This window comes from Hyperoodon ampullatus (assembly GCF_949752795.1).
Source record: "Hyperoodon ampullatus genome assembly, chromosome: 14".
NCBI classification, from domain to species: Eukaryota; Metazoa; Chordata; class Mammalia; order Artiodactyla; family Ziphiidae; genus Hyperoodon; species Hyperoodon ampullatus.
In genome coordinates, this window is record NC_136927.1 from 43,249,183 (window position 1) to 43,262,713 (window position 13,531).

The following is a 13,531-nucleotide window of genomic DNA, read 5'->3' on the forward strand; positions in this document are numbered from 1 at the left end:
ATTTGGGTTAGGAACTCCTCCAGTGCAGGGACCTGCTCAGAAGAAAGCCACACTCCAAAGCTTCACAAATTCCCACCCCATGACCTGTTTCTTTGGCAGGGACTGGATCACTTATAGTTCCTGAACAAGATTTAGGGAGAAGGAGGCTTGAGAGAGGTTTCAGGCCCTCAGGGTCACCCCTAGTTTGCAGGGGCCTCCCAGGTAGGGACCAAGGCTGCAGAAGGGCTTTTGGTGTAATCTCTATGCTTCCAGCCTTACTATAAAGAGTGGATGAAGAGTTCCCATGGCTAGGAGGTCCTTGGAGTCCACTCTGCCAGGTCCAGAGTCTTTGTTCCTTGGGGAACAGCCTCACCTGCTGGGGTTGTGTGCTTTCAGTCTTGACCTTGGCTGAGTCTACTTGGAGGACTTGAAGTGTGGGCTGAGTTGGGGTGTGTGTGTGTAAGGGATATCAGTGTAGCAGAGGAGGGGGAGGGGATGGGATGTGGGTGGTCATCAAGATGCTGTACTGGGGGGACTTCCCTGGTGGCGCAGTGGTGAAGAATCCGCCTGCCAATGCAGGGGACATGGGCTCGAGCCCTGGTCTGGGATGATCCCACATGCCGCGAGCAACTAAGCCCGTGTGCCACAACTACCGAGCCCGCATGCCACAACTACTGAAGCCCGAGCGCCTAGAGCCCACGCTCCACAACAAGAGAAGCCACCGCAAGGAGAAGCCCGCGCACTGCAACGAAGAGTAGCCCCCGCTCGCCGCAACTAGAGAAAGCCCGCGCGCAGCAATGAAGACCGAACACAGCCAAAAATGGATAAATAAATTAATTAGTTTGTAAAAAAAAAAAAAGATGCTGTACTGGATGGATGTGTGAAGTACAAGTTATGTGAATGTTAAGTGTGTGAGAGACAGGTGGTATTGGGTGTATGCTGTGTGGGTGTTATGTGTGAAGTATAGTGTGGTATGTATAGTGTGAGATGTCAGGGGAGTGAAAATAAAAGGAAACCTCACTAAAATGGAGTCTGAAGTGGGAGCTTTCATGCTGTACCACTTGTCATCAATTACAGGAAGAACTGTCAGTTAAAGACCCCAACAGAAGAATCATGGACAGGAAAGAATCATCAATTACAGGTCCCAACAGGAAAAGATGTACATTGCATCTCCTAGAAGAAATCCACTACCCGAGCAACTCAGGCAATGAGAAACCATTATCATCCTGACCTCTCACGTTTCTCCAATGGACTTTCCTTCAAAACGACCCCTCCCAATGTCCTCCCTTTTCTCTGTAAAATAACCTTCTTTGTTGGACTTGCCTATGGCTTTCGCTATAGCTTCCTTGTCCCAAATTTCAATTCCTTTGCTATTCCTGAATAAACCCATTCTTGCTGGTAAAATAACTAAATTTTATTTCTAAGGCCAACGGGGGCCATGCAGTTGGAGGCAATATGGGAGGTGTGAAGTGTAGGAGGGGTGTGTCTGTGTTAGCGCCCAAGTTAGTGTGCCCAATGCGCAGTGAGGCCAAACAAACCAAAACATTGAGGTTTGGAGCAGAGAAAGGTTAATTGCAGGGCCCTGCAAGGAGGCAGGTGGCTCATGCCCTAAAAAGCCTGGAGCTCCCCAAATGGTTTCAGCAAAGCATTGTTTTAAAATCTTATTGATTTATTTATTTTTGGCTGCATTGGGTCTTCGTTGCTGCACACGGGCTTTCTTTAGTGGCAGCGAGCGGGGGCTGAGCAGGGGCTACTCTTCGTTGCGGTGCGTGGGCTTCTCATTGCTGTGGCTTCTCTTGTTGTGGAGCACGGGCTCTAGGCGCGTGGGCTCAGTAGTTGTGGCTCGCGGCCTCTAGAGCGCAGGCTCAGTAGTTGTGGCGCATGGGCTTAGTTGCTCCATGGCATGTGGGATCTTCCCGGACCAGGGCTCGAACCCGTGTCCCCTGCACTGGCAGGCAGATTCTTAGGCAGGGTTGGAGCTGGGATTCAAACACAGGTAGTCTGATTCCAGAGCACTGGGCTGGAGTTAGCACACCTCCGTTCCTCATCTCCTCCCAAGACTTCGCTGGGTAGCAGAGCTCACAGGAGTAGCTCCAGCCTCTGGCCCCTGAATCTCAGGACTTGGCACAGCCCTTCATTCACTCCTCCTTCCCCACTCATTTCCTGAGCTCCTGATCTTTGCCATCCCCTGGCTGGGTACAAGGGGCACAGAGAAGACCCAGACATGGATTCACCCTTGAGAAGGTAGGATGTTTTCACCAGGAGTGTCATGTTCAAATGATTCAGGCACAGGCAGGAGACCTACATGAATGAAGCAGACTGGGTAAAAGGCAATAGGGAATGGTGAGGATTTTGGCAATATGGAAAGCTTACATTAGCTGAAGGGTAAGGTCGGGGTGTGAATACTGAGCTAGATCTGGGATATTTATTTTTTTATTTTGTTTCTGCTACATGGACTGTGTCCAAGATGGGAGCCCAAGGAAATGCTGAAGGTTCATTTCCCATCCCCCACATTCCAAACATACACTATGCAAATAGAACAAGAGGCATCGCTTTCGTTCTTTTCTTTTTCTTAATAGGTACCTGAGCTCAAAAGCAGGACAGAATCTCCCTGGTGCTAGAAATAATGAAGGAAATCAAAGCCACAACACTGAGAGGGCAGCGCATGGGAATGCTGGGATCCCTAGGATTGGAGTTTTAATGTCCCCATGGGGACAGAGGTTAAGGCTGAGGCCCCAGGAAGAGCAGAGAGCTGAAACTAAGCCCGATGTGCAAAGCTGGGAGCTGAGAAAGGACTGTCTCTTCTGGGCGCAGAAGACAGAGGGGAAAAAAATCCATCCACAGGCCTTGGGATGCAGTTTGGAAAAAGTCACCGCGGGAAATCAGAATCCCCAGAGTCACCAGAGTATGGGCTTAGAGTCAGACCAAACCCCTAGGGCAAAAGCCTGCTTTAAATAAAATGGTCAGAAACCTGTGTAGCCTGTAAGACTGTGGCAGAAGCCAAAGCAAGCTGGCCCCAGAAGATGTGAGTGGGGCAAAGGACTCCTGCAGGAGAAACACAAAGAAGTCAAAGAACTCTTCCATGGTGATACACCATGGGAGGCTTCACCCCATTGTACAGATGATGATAATCACCTCCTCCCTAATGCTACTTTATAACTGGGAACACTGAGGGTCATTGAGCTTGAGTAAGTTGCCTAAAGTCAGCTAGCAACTGAAGTATTTAATTTCTCTGTGCCTCAGTCTTCTCAGCTCTAAGGTGATAATAATTTTAGCGTACCTTCCTCATAGAATTGTCATGAAGATAAAATAGGATGCTACTTGTAAAGCATTTATTAGAACAATGCCTGGCACATCATAATAGCGTTAATACAGTTAAAGTAAGTTTTAAAGGTTCAGAGATAAAGAAGGAATAGAGTCTCAAAAACAAACACAGGACATTATGAAGAAAGAACACGTACATTAAGAAAAGGAATTCTAGGGCTTCCCTGTGGCGCAGTGGTTGAGAGTCCGCCTGCCGATGCAGGGGACACGGGTTCGTGCCCCAGTCCAGGAAGATCCCATATGCCGCGGAGCGGCTGGGCCCGTGAGCCATGGCCGCTGGGCCTGCGCGTCCGGAGCCTGTGCTCCGCAATGGGAGAGGCCACAACAGTGAGAGGCCCGCGTACCGCAAAAAAAAAAAAAAAAAAGGAATTCTAGAAATAAAAATATAGGTACTGAAAAAGTCTAGGCAATCTTACAGAGAGCACTGAAACTTCTGGAGCAGGAGAGGGACTAGGTTTCAGATGCCAGTCCTGGGTTTCAGAAGAGCACTGGAGCTGGAGAGACCAGGCAGAAGACACCAAGACTATCAATGACTGAGTCTACCTTTGCCTGAGACAGGCAGGAATTTGGGAGTGGTAGAGCTTGCTACATAATGGTTTCAGGGCCTGGAGACTTTTAGTTCTGAAGTCTTTGTGTTTGTGGTTTATATCATAGGCAGTTTACCAGGCAGTAGGCACAATGGCTAGAACAGCAGCCAGATTTCTGGATTCAGCTCTGTGAAGTGCTAGTTGCATGACTTGGCCTCTCTGACCCTCGGTTTTCCATCTACACAACTGCACCTAGGAAGGGAGAGTGTCAAGAATGATATAGGCTCTGGAATTAGACGGCCAGAGTTCAAGTCCTGTCCCCAACATTTATTAACTAGGTAAGTCTTGGGCATGTAATTTAGGGTCTCTGCCTCAGTCTCCTCATCTATGAAACAGGGTTGTTTGTGAAGATAAAATGAGCTAACATATATAAGCATACACACACTTAAAATATACATAAAATACTTTGATACAATCCTGGCACATAACAGATGATTAGAAAGGTTAAATGCCTTCACTGATGTTAGAACATAGCAGATGCTCAATAAATGGCAGTGATGACTGCCAATTCCTGGATTGCTTCGTCTTCACTGGGCGCCACAAATACAACTGCCGAATGAACAATGACTGAATGACTGGCTGGCGGGAATGGCAGGCAAGTGAGGGAGATGAGTGCAGGCCAAGCCCCAGGCAGGAAAAGGCCCTGTGGTTCCGGAGATGGAGTTCTCCCTCCTCCGCTGGATTCAAGAGGGGATGGGAATACATGCATCCTCACCTTCCCTTCCCCTCCCACAAAAGGGCACTATGTCACAGGATTGGAAGAGCTCACTGAGTTTATTTGGGGAGTGCAAAGGGGGCCGAAGTTTAGCTTGTGTACACTGTGTGTGTACACAGATACACGCATCCTGAGTAACACTGCTCCAGAGGCTGGCGCCATCTGCTGGGGGTACAAGATTTCAGAGTCAGGTGTGGATCTCAGGGGCCTGAGGAGGTCCATGCTATGCAGAAGAAATGGTAATGGGGAGCAGTCCAGGAGCCAGCACCCCACTTCCATCCCTATTCATCTCCCTCCTTCTTTCCCATCCTTGGAGGGCAGTTCCCAGCTCACCTGAAGGGAATCACCTAGCTGCTCCAGGTGCCCATGTGGCCCCCTCCTCCCCATGCTGGTTCTGGTCCATCGGGATTATCCATATTCTCATAAGAGTCTGCATCTGGTCAGGACCAGGAAGCAGTAAGACATAAGTGGAGCTGAAAGTCAGCTGGGAGGGAGGAAGCCTCAGAGGACAATGGGAGACAGCAGGAGAAGCACCCACCTTCCTCATGACTGGGACCAGGCTGGGCTTGAACAAAGCGGAGCTGGGGGGCTGCATACAGGATCCCTCTCATATCCTCATAGGACTGGGACCCTGTTTGGCCAGGGGATGGAGAGTTGGAAGCCTGGGAGCCATGCTGGGGGCTTGGGGAAGGGAAGTGCAGCCTAAGATACTGAGGGAGTCTTAGGGGCAGAGGAAAGTGGAAGGCTTGAACAATATTGTACCAGGAAGGAGTGACAGAGTTAGCATCAGGTTCTGGCCCCTGTTTGTTGTGGGGTTTGATCACGTGTGGTTAGATTATGGTCGTGGTCAGAGAAAAAGTGAAGAACGGAATTGGAAGGAGTCAAAGTCAGAGTTGTGAGGAGGTTGTAGAGAGAGCTCAGGTCAAAGGTGAGGCCTGCACTGGGGCTGAGGTGAGCTGGAGGTCAAAGTCCAGGCTGGAACTGGATTGGGGTTGGGGCTGATGTTGATGATGAGGGATGGGGTGAACACTGGGCATCAGGATGGGCATTGGGGTCAGTGTTGAGGTTAGAGTTGGAGTCAAATCTAAGGTCAGGATTGGGCTTGGGTTTGGGGTCAGAACCAAGGTCAAGGTCGGGCCTGACATTAGAGCCGAGGCCACATCAACCCAACCTGGACAAGACAGGCAGGTCCCAAGCACTTCTCACCAAGGGAGGTTGCCTCCCTGCTGGGGTCCCAGGCTGACCCATGGGGGCTCAGGAAGTCTGGAGAAGGAAGAGGGAAGTCACTCCCGGCCTTCGCGTCACACACACCACCACCCCCATCCACCCCGCAGGAATGTGACCATCCTCACACACACCTGTTGTCCTGGCAACTGGCTGGGCCAGTTCTTCATCCTCATTCTCATAAGATTCAGCTGCTGCCGAAAAAAGAGAGAACTCCAGGGACCACTCCGGCCCTGTAGGGGATCCACAGCCCTGTGGGTTCTCCCAAGTCTATGAGGCCCCACAAGTACCCCAGATTACCGTTGGAGAAGGAGTCTTCATCCTCAGGACCCAAGACCCCTTCCTCAGGGTTCTCATAGCCGCTGCCATCTGGTGGAGAAGGAGAGGGATCCAGGGAGGGCCCACAGCCCACCCCAGCTGAGAAGGTGAGGATGAGGGAGGGCAGTCTTACCCTGGGAAAGCTGGTCCTGCCCAAGGTTGGAGTCGTTCTCGTAGAACTTGGAGCCCTCCTCACTGTCCGGCTCCTCATAGGCCTCCCCTTCCTCTTCTTCTGGGCCTGGGGTTTGGGGATGGGGGTGGGAACCGGGTCACGGGCCCCCTCCTCCAGGCCCCAGTCCACTATTCCTGCCACAGACCACTCGAATACCTCCCATGGGAGTAACCACCCCCCTCAATCACCGGTTCCTGGTGGGCTCCGGGACCCCGCGGCTCTGGCCTCCTGGACGTCGCTGTGCGGACTTCCGTAGGACGGCACGGTGGCTCCCAGGCCCGCAGCCCACCGCTGGGCGCGTCCTGGCGGGTGAGAGGAGATGGGGGCGGTCAGGGCTACGGGCAGAGGATGCTTCAGGGCCTGTTGGAGGACTCCGGGTCTAGGTACCCAGCCTTGAGCCAGCGGGGCGGGATCTAAATCTAGAGGCGTGGCCTGAAGTCTCTGGGAGAGGTTCTGGGGTCAGAACTGGACTTCAGGTCCCGAGTCTGGGGGCGGGGATACGAGTTCTGGGGGCGGACCTTGGTCCTGGGGGCGGGGCTCAAGTCGGGGCGGGACTCCGCACCATGGGGCGGGCTCTTTTCTGAAGGCGGAGCTCCGAGCTCGGGAAGACTTGGAGCTCAGGGGTCTAGAAGGATGAGGAAAATGGGTGGGGTTCTAACTCTGGGTCAGGGACCTGGCGGTGCCTCCTACCCGTGCCTGAGTGGGGAGTGGAGAGGGAGAGCATGTTCCCGTACTGGTTCTGGGCCCCGTTTCCCGGGGGAGGCGTCACTTTGAAGAACCTGGAGGAGGAAGGGGAATTGCACTGTGAGGCCAGGCCTGGAGGGGACTGGAGGGGACACTCAAGATTCAGGCTAGACCCTCAGAGGTTAAAATGTGGTCACTTGTTATGAGCACCTCTGTTCTGCCACAGCCTACAGAGGGGTCTGCGATCACTCGAAGGAGGACTTCACAGAGGAGGTAGCTTTGGTGCTGGGCTTTGAAGGTTGGGCAGTATTTCAACCATAGAGATGGAGAAAAGACACCCTGAGCAGAGGAAACAGCAAGTGCAAAGCATAAGGTGAAAGTGCGGGAGTGGGAGCCTGGAGGGCGCTGGCATCATTACCTTCTAGTGGGATCTGTCATTCGCTTTCTTTTCCTCCTCAGGATCAGGGCTGGGGGGAGTTAAGGGGAATGATCAGAGGAGAGAGACTCAAGAGTGAAGATTTGGGGGATGCTGGGGAAGTCACTTGGAGGAGATGGGATTTCAAATTCCAAAGAGCTCGGGTAGTTTGGGGGAGGGGGTAGAAAAGGAGTGGGGGCAGGATTCTGAGGTCTGTGGGGGAGGTGTGGGAGGAGAAACAGATGGTTGTCAGACTGGCCAGTGTGGCCTCTCCTGAGGAGGGAGGGGTAAGTTTGGGAAGACCAGCTGGGGGACATGACTCACCTCTTCGAAGATGAAGAAAGCCCACCAGGGAACCCAGGCAGAAGATCAGATAAGCTAAAGTCACAACAGGGACTATCCAGCCACCAGTCTCCAGTAGCCAATGCCATACTGCTAGGGGGAAGGAGCTATGAGATGAAGACCCTGGGCTGGCATCTTGCTGTCCAGCCTCAAGATCTCAAAGGGCCATAAGTCTCGGGGGGCTGGGGCAAGACACAGATCCTCAACATCCCAAGCTACAGGGAGGGCTCTCCTCCCTCCCTCTGAGGACCCGGAGCCTGGCACGGGGCCTGGAGTGGCATCTGTTAAGCAAACCATGAACAAACTATGACTATAGTCAGACACGATGTTAGGATTAAGGGGAGCATAATGATCAGCTTCCTGCTGCAGTTAAGGACAGCCATGGTCAACGTAAAGGGCAGAGTCGAGTTCACAGGGTTAGAGGTGAGATGCAGCAATGTGCTGCTGAGGTCGAGTTTGGAGGGAAAGTTCAGGATGAGTTTGAGAACTGTGGTTGCAGTAACATGGTAGGATTGAAAGAAGGGAGACAGAATGGGCAGAACATTATGGCCAATTTGGTGGACAGGTGAGGAAAAGGAAGGATGCCCAGGTTGCTGGCTTGGGCACATGGGCAGGTAATAGTGTCCTTCACTTCTAGGGCCACCTAGAAGACTGTGCTTGAGGAAGATATCAAGTTTGATTTTGTACCTGTTGAGCCTGCAATGTCCATGGACATCAAATGGCAATGCCAGGAGTTGGCTGGGTGTGGGGTGTATGGAACTGAGTCACCAAGGCATGGTGGCCTAAGGAGCCATGGGAGTAAAGGAGGTCAAACAAGAAGAGTGTGTAATCAAGGGTGAGAAAGTGTAGACAGGGATAAGAAGAGGGCTCAAGGCTCCAACTGTGAGGAATGAGGGAGGAAGGAAGCCTCTCCCAAAGTTGATGGGAAGGAACAACCAGTGGTAAAAGACCCAGAAAAGTAGTGTCTTGGAAGCAAGGGAGGAAAAAGTTGGGGTCAGTGTTCAGTGTAGAGGCTGGGGCTCGGGGTGAGGCTGTTACTAGCCCTCAGGTTGGGGAACCAAGGTTGCCGGGCTTCCGGTTCTTCCCAGTAGCCCCACTCAGATGCCCCACAATCGGGAGAAACTCTACCTGACTGGGCAGTGACCTTCAGCTGCATCTGGGTGGTCACGTTGCCATGGTTACAATGATAGATGCCAGCATCTTGAGCTGTGGTCTCAGGCAGCAACAGAACAGCCTTTCCCCCGAGGGTGCCCATGACCCACATCTCTCTGAGTTGGGCATCCTCACTCAGGTTTAGGCTCAGCAATTTGATGTTAGGCTTCTTGGGACGCACATGGATCCAGGAGATGGGGCCTCTGGCCAGTGAGGTACGGGATGCCCCACAGGACAGCGAGAGTGTGGAGCCAGGGGCCACCGTGAGGTCTGGGGCAAGGAGAGCCAAGGCTAGGAAAGTGTAGTCCTTGGGGGTCTCCTCCCCTGCACACCATCCAGGTCCCAGTTATCATCCCCCCACTTCCTGGCATCTCCCCAGCACCTTACCGTGGTTGTTGCTCTGGTTCAAAGTGCCGTTAGGTGGGGCACAGGCAGAGTCTGTGCGTAAGATCGCAGGGCGGTCCTTGGCCCACACATAGAGCTGGGACCTTGTGGGGTGACCAGAAGAGAGCCTGGGGCCCCCTGAGGACCTGTTCCCCAGGCCACAGCTTGGGTCATTTAGGTCTGAAGCATTCCACCGGAACAGTTCTCCTGGGAAGATACCCAGAACCAGATACAGAGACATCTAGGAGAGGCAGAGAGATACAGAGACCCAGAAAGGCAGAGGCAAAGACCCAGAGAGAGACAGAGAAACGGCGACTCAGAGAAAAGAGTGAAAGACAAATACAGAGCAGCGCAGTGCTGCCGTCACGAAGCCACAGCAGTTTTTAGAAGCCACCTAAAACTGGCTCCCAGCTTGTCCCTCGGACACTCCAGCCCCTCCCTCCAGATCCATTTCAGCTGCTGGACCTCCTCCATCTACGGTGGGCCTCCCTCTTCTCATCCAGCCCTCCCTGCCCCAGCCCGGACCTCACCGCTGCCCTTCACGCTGACCGTCCAGCCAGGCTGCCAGGCTTGCTCAGAAGAGGGGCCTGGCTGGCACAGGTAGAAGCCCCCCATCTGGTCGGAGACATTGAAGATGAACAGCAAGGTTCCCTGGGGCTCCTTCAGGGTGCCCAGGGGCCCCACATGGATGCCCAGGCCTGGTAGCCCTAGGCTCAGCTCTAAGAAGGGTGTTGATTGGGAGCCCCGAAACCAGGCCAGTTGCTCAGGGGGACCATCTGAGAGACCTTCAAGGCATGGCAGCACAGCATTGCCTCCCTCTGTGGAGAGAGAGAAGGATGGGGGTGGGGAGTGAGGAGCCCCTAGCCCCCTTCACTCCTCAGACTGGGTTATAAAGCCAACGACCCCACCAGCTGGGAGTGGATAAGTCCTCAGAGTCCTTGCAGTCTTCCCCTGAATTTTACAAATAACAAAATGGAGGCTCAGAGAAGGTAAGTGACTTGGCCAAGGGCACCCAACCGGAACCCAGGTTTCCAGCCCTTCCATCCACCTCTGCCCTCCGGACATACCTTTAGCCTCCAGTAGTTGTGTTTCCTGGGGCCTGACTCCCATGGGGGTAAGGAACAGGTGGAGGAAGAAGAGGAGAAGAGGAGGTGGCATGGTGGCCAGACTCCCCGGGGCACCCAGCTTCGCCGCGCGGGGGATGCTGGGGCAGGCGGGGACCTGGTGGGCACTGAACCATGGGCGTCTGTGGGGGAGGATGGGCAGTCCCCCCAGAGAGGAAGGGGTGGTCATGCCTCAGGCCCTTTCTCCACGCACCCCTCCAGAACCACAAAACTCACCTCCTCCCTGCTACCGTGTTTTATTTTCATCACAGCACTTACCACCATGTGAGATGATCTTATTTGCGTGTCTCCTTTCTTGATGGATTTGTTTCTCCACTAGAAAGCCCCTTGTGGCAGAGCTTTGTCCTGTTCACAACTGTACACACAGTGCCCCGGAACAGTGCTTGGCACGTTATTGTGTAGGCGCCCAAGGAATATTTGTTGAATGAGTGGATCCAGGCTCCCTCCTTCTCCTCCTCCTCCCTCCTTCAACCTCAGGCTCTTAGTTCATTTCCCTTCACACACACACCCCCTTCATTCATTCAACCAACGTCTCTTGGGCCTTCCTCCACCTCCGTACAAGCAGCCCATCACACATACAGTGGGATCTGGCAGACCTGAGTTTGAATCCTCCACCTCCACCACTTGGCTAATTGTCTTCATCTTTCTAAGCCTTAGTTTCTTTCTCTCTAAACTGGGGATAATAACCGTAGTCTCAAAATATTGTTTGTGCTTTCAGGTCCCTGGGGCCAGGATGACACCTCCACACTGTGGCAGTGTATGGCCTGTTCTTAATTGCTGCTAATTCGATGATGACCCCTGTCCCCGTTTCCCCAAAGCATCAGCTAGGCCAGAGTGACGTGTTACAGATGAGTGAACGAGGAGTCCCTGCTTCCCTCAGAGATAAAGGGAGCCGAGCTGCAGTGCTGCCTTGGGCTTCTCAGCCTCCAAGATCTCCACCCACTTCCAGAATCCAGACATAACTTTGCATGTTCCCCTTCCGGGGAGAAAACCATCTGTCAGAAGGGGAGACACATTGCCCCCTCCCCCTTCATCGCCTGAGATGGATCCTGGCTTTTCCTCATCCTGCTCTACAGTGCCCGGTAGACAAGTGCTATGTTGAATACAGACCTTGTTAAGACTTACCCTGTAGCTTGGTATTACAGATGTGCTATTAGTGCAGTAAGGTGAAGGCTGTCTGCCCAGAGAAATTCATAATCTATATAAGAAAATAAATTTCGTAAATTAAAAAAATATATATTGTTTGTGGAGGTTAAACAGGATGATATATATATGGCACTTGTAGCTCAGCACAGCACATAGCAAGCGCTCTCAGTTCGTGAGAGACAGTGTCCATTAATAACTAAGGGTTCAAGCCATTCTGCCACTGGGGCTCCTTTGCAGCGGTACTGAGGAATGACTGATGCTTAATGCCCCTTTGTCTCCCAGTTCTTCCCCAGGAAGCCCCTGCTTCAGTTATGGAAGGAACCCATTTAGAAGTGGGAAAATCGAGCCCCCCCCCACACAAAGGCAGGGTGTTGCCTGAGATCACACATTGGGCTGGTGGTACAACTGGGCACCAGGACCCAGGTGTCCTGACTCTTAAATCTGTTCTTCTGACACACACACCCCCATGTCTCTTTCTCTCTCTCTCTCTCCTCCCCCCCACCCGCCCCACCCCCTCCATGTGAATCTCTGTCTATCACTGCTGCAGTCACGGAGGGAGAAGGGCCAGGGACCCAGGAGACCTGCTTTCTCAGTTGCTGGTTCCCAGGCCCGTCTCACTGGGCTGTGGCTTCCTGTTTGCCTTAGGCAAACCCCAGGGGACCCTCCAGCTGGCAGGGCCCCCACCTCCCTTTGGGGGGGTTGGGGTGGCTGGGGAGGGGGGAAGAGAATGGAGCCGGTGAGGGGGCAGGACCCCATCTGCCTTTCCTTCAACAGAATCTCTCTCATCCCTTCACTAGCTTCCAGCTGCCTCACACGCAGAGTCTTCTTGCTGGAGCATGTCAGCTCCCTGCTTAGAACATTCCAGCGACTGTTTTCTGCCTAAAATAAATATTCCAAAGACCTGAGGGAGACTGCCCGTGACTATATTTCCTACCTCAACTCTCCGCCACTCTGCCCCTGACTCAGGGCCTTTGCACTTGCTGCCCTTCTTCCTGGATCTACTCTCGGCTCTTCACTCCACTGGCTCCTTTCCTTGCTCAACTCTCAGTTCAAACATTGCTTCCTCAGAGAGGCCTTTCCTGACACCCCAGGTACTTTGAAATTAACCTCACACGCCTGTTTTATTTCCTTCCCAGCTTTTGCCCCAGTCCCAAAGTCTGCTTGTTTATTTTTTAGTCTTCTCATTGGCCACCTGCCCTAGATTATTCATTGTGCTACAACAGGGGTCTTTACTGCCTGGTTCACTGGCATCCAGTAGGTGCTCAATAAGTGTTTGTTGTATAAAGGAAGTAAGTTAGTTATGGTTTCCGAAGGGGAAATGAACGGGGTGGGGGGGGATAAATTAGGAGTATGCGATTAACAGATACAAATTACTATACATAAAATAGATAAGCAACAAGGATTTAGTGTATAACACAGGAAACTATCTTCAATATCTTGTAATAATCTATGATGGAAAATAATCTGAAAAAAAAATATATATATACACAACCGAATCACTCTGCTGGACACCTGAAACTAACATAATATTGTAAATCAACTAAAATAAATAAATAAAAAGGGAAGGAAGTTAGAAGAGTGACAGGAAACTTTCTTTTCTCTTTCCCCCATGTACTCAGTCACCAAAGCTAGTTCATTTTCTATCCTCAATATTTCTAGAGTCAATTTTCTCCTATTTTGGACTCTTCTCAACCAGAACCATTTCAACAGCTTGTTTTCTGGGCTCTCTGTCCTCTACCTCCTTTACTTCCCACCCACATTCCTCACAGAGAGTGTTTCCTTGGAATTAGCCGTGTGCTTCCCCTGCTCAACAGCCTTCAATGACTCCCAGGGTCTCGGGTTAAAATCCAAGCCTGATAGTTGACCGGAACCTTATTTACAGGCATCATTTCATGCCCTTCCCAAGAAACCCTGCCACATATGCAGGGAGTCTGGAATTTATTCTGAGGGCAAGAAGCTCTTGGG

General features: G+C 52.2%; 1 protein-coding gene across 1 annotated transcript; it reads right to left on the reverse strand.

Annotated features, from left to right (window-relative positions):
• Positions 1-4,658: 4,658 nt before the first annotated feature.
• On the reverse strand, positions 4,659-10,454 carry CD19 (CD19 molecule; the record flags this gene model as incomplete). The annotated part of the gene is made up of 15 exons (XM_079719531.1): positions 4,659-4,828; positions 4,939-5,041; positions 5,144-5,236; positions 5,812-5,868; positions 5,964-6,023; positions 6,130-6,198; positions 6,281-6,385; positions 6,508-6,621; positions 7,010-7,098; positions 7,422-7,470; positions 7,743-7,853; positions 8,889-9,182; positions 9,300-9,503; positions 9,827-10,114; positions 10,364-10,454. The coding sequence occupies 14 exons, from the start codon at positions 10,452-10,454 to the stop codon at positions 4,953-4,955; spliced, it is 1,713 nt and encodes a 570-aa protein (XP_079575657.1). The 3' UTR covers positions 4,659-4,828; positions 4,939-4,952.
• Positions 10,455-13,531: the final 3,077 nt, after the last annotated feature.